Below are 7009 nucleotides of genomic sequence, written 5' to 3'. Positions count from 1 at the left end.
GGACTGCTGGGAAATGTGCATCTTCACAGACGGCAATGCTTTTCCAAGAACATTCCGTAAAAAGCGTAAAAATGTTCATTTTTTTTGTGCAAAGTTCGAATTGGAATGTTTAAATTCTTCCGTTTGTGGTGCGAAATCCCTTTTTAAAAGCAATTAGAGATGAGCGAACTTACAGTAAATTCGATTCGTCATGAACTTCTCAGCTCGGCAGTTGATGACTTATCCTGCATAAATTAGTTCTGCCTTTAGGTGCTCCGGTGGGCTGGAAAAGGTGGATACAGTCCTAGGAAAGAGTCTCCTAGGAATGTATCCACCTTTTCCAGCCCACCGGAGCACCGGAAAGCTGAACTAATTTATGCAGGAAAAGACATCAACTGCCGAGCCGAGAAGTTCGTGACGAATCGATTTTACTGTAAGTTCGCTCATCTCTAAAAGCAATGCGAAATCCCGTTGTGTAAATGGGGCTTTACTACTGATCTCCAGCTGTTGCAAAACTACAACTCCCAGCATGCCCGGACAGCCGTTGGCTGTCCGGGCATGCTGGGAGTTGTAGTTTTGCTACAGCTGGAGGTTCGCACTTTGGAGACCACTGTTTTATAGGGTTTCTCCCAACTAAACAAATATGTAGAAACTTAGCAGAGCTCATCCTGGTAAATGAATATATATCAGAAATAAAGCATTAGAATGGAATAAATAAATAAATAAAAATAAAAGATAGGTGTCCCTGAATTATACAGGAGGCTATAATGCCTCTCAGGATCTGCCCCAAATAGGGGCAGAGGTTTTCCTTATACAGGGTGAGCACTCATAGAGGTTGTGTAAGGACAGCACTAACACTTTACGGCCAATCATAGAGTGAGGCTCAAGTGCGCCCTCTGGTGGCAGAAGGTGTGTACAGCTTCGATGTTGTCTGATAGGATGCCAAGTCACGTGACAGCGTCCAGCCGCTCCGTTGGGTGTCGGGCTGCATCGGGGCGTGGCTGTTGTGACAGGTCATGTGACAGTGTAAAGTTCCCGGAGCGGTAGGAGTAGTGAGGACGGAGAGTAACCGGCGGGATGGAGAGCGGCGGGTATCGGGGGCTGTATGTGGTGGTGGTGGTGCTGTTGGGATACGTTCACCGGGGCACCGGGTGCGGACCGGAGGTGAGTGTGTGCACCCGCCGTGTCTTTAGGTGATCACTTACCGGATTATAACGAAATGAGGAACAAAGTCATCTCATATCCCTGTATGATGGAGGATGAGGGGTACAGTGTACAGGAGAGAGGGGGGATGAGGGGTACAGTGTACAGGAGAGAGGGGGGATGAGGGGTACAGTGTACAGGAGAGAGGGGGGATGAGGGGTACAGTGTACAGGAGAGAGGGGGGGATGAGGGGTACAGTGTACAGGAGAGAGAGGGGGGATGAGGGGTACAGTGTACAGGGGAGAGGGGGGATGAGGGGTACAGTGTACAGGAGAGAGAGGGGGGATGAGGGGTACAGTGTACAGGAGAGAGGGGGGATGAGGGGTACAGTGTACAGGAGAGAGGGGGGGATGAGGGGTACAGTGTACAGGAGAGAGGGGGGGATGAGGGGTACAGTGTACAGGGGAGAGGGGGGATGAGGGGTACAGGGGAGAGGGGGGATGAGGGGTACAGTGTACAGGAGAGAGAGAGGGGGGATGAGGGGTACAGTGTACAGGAGAGAGGGGGGATGAGGGGTACAGTGTACAGGAGAGAGAGAGGGGGGGATGAGGGGTACAGTGTACAGGAGAGAGAGGGGGGATGAGGGGTACAGTGTACAGGAGAGAGAGGGGGGATGAGGGGTACAGTGTACAGGAGAGAGGGGGGATGAGGGGTACAGTGTACAGGAGAGAGGGGGGGATGAGGGGTACAGTGTACAGGAGAGAGGGGGGGATGAGGGGTACAGTGTACAGGAGAGAGAGGGGGGATGAGGGGTACAGTGTACAGGGGAGAGGGGGGATGAGGGGTACAGTGTACAGGAGAGAGAGGGGGGATGAGGGGTACAGTGTACAGGAGAGAGAGGGGGGGTGAGGGGTACAGTGTACAGGAGAGAGAGGGGGGGTGAGGGGTACAGTGTACAGGAGAGAGAGGGGGGGATGAGGGGTACAGTGTACAGGAGAGAGGGGGGGGTGAGGGGTACAGTGTACAGGAGAGAGGGGGGATGAGGGGTACAGTGTACAGGAGAGAGGGGGGATGAGGGGTACAGTGTACAGGAGAGAGGGGGGATGAGGGGTACAGTGTACAGGAGAGAGGGGGGATGAGGGGTACAGTGTACAGGAGAGAGGGGGGATGAGGGGTACAGGAGAGAGAGGGGGGATGAGGGGTACAGTGTGCGGGGCGGTGACCTTGGTAGCAGAGCAGTGTGTGGAGGGGCCTGGTTGTGGGGATATAGGACCATATGGCAGAGTGATGTGTAGTCCTGTTCATCAGACACAGTCGGGGAGATTTATCAAAACCTGTCCTGAGGAAAAGTTGCCCAGTTGCCCATAGCAACCAATCAGATCGCTTCTTTCATTTTTGAAAAGGCCTCTGGAAAATGAAAGTAGCGATCTGATTGGTTGCTATGGGCAACTCAGCTACTATTCCTCTGGACAGGTTTTGATAAATCTCCCCCCAATGTCCTGGGATCACCACTATCTACTGAACTGACTTCCCCCATTGACTCTCCCTACAGACCTGCCCTGTGGCCCCCGAGGGCCTCCTCAACGTGCACCTCATCCCTCACACACACAATGATGTAGGTTGGCTGAAGACGGTGGATCAGTATTACTATGGAGGTAAGAAGCCCACCGAGAGCCAGGTCTGTGCCACCCCCCACCCAATGACCTCAATGGCCTTAAGATATAGGAGAAGATAAAAGATTACAAGAAATTACAGGAAATGGGCAAAACTGCAAGAGGGAAGTTATCATTACTTCATATCATCACTTCCCCTAAATAACTATAAAACAATAAGTCTGGGGTCAAACATTGTCAAATCAAAACCAAAAAAAAAACTTCAGTTTAAGAAAATAAAAAAAAATAAAGAAATAAAATAATGTACTGTATAAAATAGATAAGGTAAACGGACGTCAGTGCTCCCAAATACTGCAGTATTTCACAGCTCCTTTCCCATAGACCATGGATTTCCAACCAGTGTGCCTCCAGCTGTTGCAAAACTACAACTCCCAGCATGCCCGGACAGCCTTCGGCTGTCCGGGCATGCTGGGAGTTGTAGTTTTGCAACAGCTGGAGGCCCCCTGGTTGGGAAACACTGCCATAGACTAGTGTGATCCCAAACAGACACAATGTGTAGAGGAAAAGTGGTTCAGTTGCCCATAGCAACCAATCAGATCGCTTCTTTCATTATTCTGAGGCCTTTGTAACCCCTTAAAGGGGTACTCCGCCCCTAGACATCTTATCCCTTATCCAAAGGATTGGGAGAAGATGTCAGATCGCCAGGGTCCCGCTGCTGGGGACCCCCGGGATCTCCGCTGCGGCACCCCGCTATCGTTGCTGCACAGAGCACGCTCGCTCTGTGCGTAATGTCCGGCGATACAACACCGGAGCATCGTAACGTAAGGGCTCCGCCCCCTTAATGCAAGTCTATGGGAGGGGGGGGGGGGCGTGATGGCCGCCACGCCCCTCCCATAGACTTGTATTGAGAGGGCGGGCTGTAACATCACGAGAGGGGCGGAGCCATGACGTAACGATGCTCCGGCCCCTGTATTGCCCGTCATTACGCACAGAGCGAGTTTGCTCTGTGCAGTAATAGCGCGGTGCCGCAGCGGGGATCCCGGGGGTCCCCAGCAGCCGGACCCCGGTGACCTGACATCTTATACCCTATCCTTTGGATAGGAGATAAGATTTCTAGGGGCGGAGTACCCCTTTAAGGACCAAGCCTTTTTCTGTTTTTGCACTTAAGTTTTTTTCCTCCTTACCTTTTAAAAATCATAACCCTTACAATTTTGCACCTTAAAATATCCATCCATAGGATGGCTTATTTTTTGCACCACCAATTGTGCTTTGTAATGACATCAGTCATTTTACCCAAAAATCTACGGCGAAATGGAAAAAAAATAAAATAAAATCATTGTCGACAAAATGGAAGAAAAAAAAAAAAACTTTTGGGCGTCCGTTTCTACACAGTATATTTTTTCGGTAAAAATGTAACCCTATGTTTATTCTGTGGGTCCATACGATTAAAATGATACCCTGGGGTTAAAAATGAAAGAAGCAATCTGATTGGTTGCCATGGGCAGCCCACTGTGTCAGTGTGTGCATGTGTGTTGGCTCCGCCCCCCAATTTGGCAGTAGAAATTCTTGAGTCATGTGATGAAAGAATCACATGACTAGTAATGAGAAAAACGCAGGGAATCAAAGAAAGAAAACAGAAAGCACCTATTCCAATACACATTGTTAATAAGAGGGACACAAAAACGTCATCGTAGAGGAGTAAAATGAGGAGGGAATTATTATTATTATTATTATTATTATTATTTTTTTTTTTCTTTTGCAGGACAAACAAAAGTTGTACCTGTTTGTGGCCTAAGGGTCTATTCACATGTACAGTATCCTGCGCCTATTTGATGCACAGGATTTGAAGCTGCAGACTTTATATCAACTAAAATGACTAAACACAGCATAAAATCTGCATCAGATGTACACAGGATACTGTATGTGTGAATACACCCTTAGGGTAGGGTCACACATGCCAGATTTTGCTGCGTATTTGCTGCTGCGTATTTGCCTACCGTTTAATGTCAGCTCAGCCTGGTGTTTATACTTAAAATGCAGTCTTTCCCAACCAGGGAGCCTCCAGCTTTTGCCAGACTACGACACCCGGCATGCCTGGACAGCCAAAGGCTGTTAGGGCATGCTGGGAGTTGTAGTTTTGAAACAACTCGAGGCTCCCTGGTTGGGCAACACTGTCCGAATCCTTTGTCCTGAATTGGGCGTTTTCTATTTTGCAGGACGCAACAGCATTCAGCATGCTGGGGTGCAGTATATTCTGGACTCGGTTGTCCCACAGCTACTTGCAGACCCCAGGAGGCGCTTCATCTACGTGGAGAGCGCGTTTTTCTGGCGCTGGTGGCAGGAGCAGAATGAGTCTGTGCAGAGAGATGTGTCTCAGCTCATACAGGAAGGTGAGAAAATAAATGGTGCTATAAGTGGTTCGGCCCGCACCCGATAATGACCATCTCATCTATGTCTTAGGTCGCTTGGAGTTTATCAATGGAGGGTGGTCCATGAACGATGAAGCGGCCACACATTACAGCCCGATTATTGACCAGATGACCCTGGGCTTGCAGTTCTTACAGTCTACATTTGGGGAATGTGGTAGACCCAGGGTGGCTTGGCACATTGATCCATTTGGGCATTCCAGAGAACAAGCCCTACTCTTTGCTCAGGTATGTGAACAAGATTTTATAAGACAAAAATAAAGCAAATATTGCTTCCTGTGTACAAGAATATAGCTACTATAATACTCCTATATACAAGAATATACCTACTATAATACTGCCTCCTATATACAAGAATATAACTACTATAATACTGCCTCCTATATACAAGAATATAACTACTATAATACTGCTCCTATATACAAGAATATAACTACTATAAAACTGCTCCTATATACAAGAATATAACCACTATAATACTGCTCCTATATACAAGAATATAACTACTATAATACTGCTCCTATATACAAGAATATAACTACTATAATACTGCTCCTATATACAAGAATATAACTACTATAATTCTGCTCCTATATACAAGAATAGAACTACTATAATACTGCTCCTATATACAAGAATATAACTACTATAATACTGCTCCTATATACAAGAATATAACTACTATAATACTGCCTCCTATATACAAGAATATAACTTCTATAATACTGCTCCTATATATACAAGAATATAACTACTATAATACTGTCTCCTATATACAAGAATATAACTACTATAATACTGCCTCCTATATACAAGAATATAACTACTATAATACTGCTTCTATATACAAGAATATAACTACTATAATACTGGCCCTATATACAAGAATATAACTACTATAATACTGCTCCTATGTACAAGAATATAACTACTATAATACTGCTCCTATATACAAGAATATAACTACTATAATACTGTGTAAGTAAAGTATTACCTGATAATCCCCCTTTTTGTCTGACAGATGGGGTATGACGGATTGTTCTTCGGACGGTTGGATTATCAGGACAAAAAGAATCGAGAGAACAAAAAACAGATGGAGATGATCTGGAGGGGCAGCGATGATCTGGCAGCGCCCACTGCTGATCTCTTCACTGGTGGGTCACATGATGGAACTTATATTTACGGTGATATAATACATATGTTTTGTTTCTCTGTTCTCTTATTCCTGAATAGTAAATCCAACCATAATACAGTGACACATATGTCTACCCAGCTAAGCAGGTTGACAAAAATCTTTTATGTGTGGGTTTACATAGGACTGCTTGTAAAGCGTCTGTCATGTAGCACCCCTGTTATGTACCAACCTAGGATGTGTATGGTCACCAGATAATGTTTGCTTTCTTGATAGGTGTCCTGCCGAACGGATACAACCCTCCAGAAGGTTTCTGCTGGGATCAGTTGTGTTCAGATCCCCCGATTATGGATGATCCACAGATGGAGGACAATAATGTGGACGCTGTTTTACAATTGTTTATGAAAGCTGTGAACACACAGGTATATAATCATTCACCATACCTGTACTGTGTATACCTGTAGTGTGAGGAGATGTGTATACTGTACCTGTACTGTGTATACCTGTCATGGTGTAGTAGTATGAGGAGGAGATGTGTATACTGTACCTGTACTGTGTATACCTGTCATGGTGTAGTAGTATGAGGAGATGTGTACCTGTACCTGTACTGTGTATACCTGTCATGGTGTAGTAGTATGAGGAGGAGATGTGTATACTATACCTGTACTGTGTATACCTGTCATGGTGTAGTAGTATGAGGAGGAGATGTGTATACT

The 7009-nt window shown here is 46.2% G+C and overlaps 1 protein-coding gene across 1 annotated transcript in view; it reads left to right on the top strand.

The window, feature by feature from the left end:
* Window positions 1-944: 944 nt before the first annotated feature.
* MAN2B1 (mannosidase alpha class 2B member 1) overlaps window positions 945-7009 on the top strand; it is a 47428-nt gene continuing 41363 nt past the window's right edge. The window contains exons 1-6 of the mRNA XM_056570314.1: window positions 945-1143; window positions 2675-2777; window positions 4952-5125; window positions 5196-5389; window positions 6183-6315; window positions 6570-6715. Coding sequence (XP_056426289.1) covers window positions 1057-1143; window positions 2675-2777; window positions 4952-5125; window positions 5196-5389; window positions 6183-6315; window positions 6570-6715 — 837 coding nt within the window. The 5' untranslated portion in view covers window positions 945-1056. The remainder of the gene's footprint in view (window positions 1144-2674; window positions 2778-4951; window positions 5126-5195; window positions 5390-6182; window positions 6316-6569; window positions 6716-7009) is intronic.

Source organism: Hyla sarda, chromosome 4 (assembly GCF_029499605.1).
Source record: "Hyla sarda isolate aHylSar1 chromosome 4, aHylSar1.hap1, whole genome shotgun sequence".
Lineage (NCBI taxonomy): Eukaryota > Metazoa > Chordata > Amphibia > Anura > Hylidae > Hyla > Hyla sarda.
The sequence above is the reverse complement of the archived record's forward strand: the minus strand, read 5'-3'. Positions and strand labels throughout refer to the sequence as shown.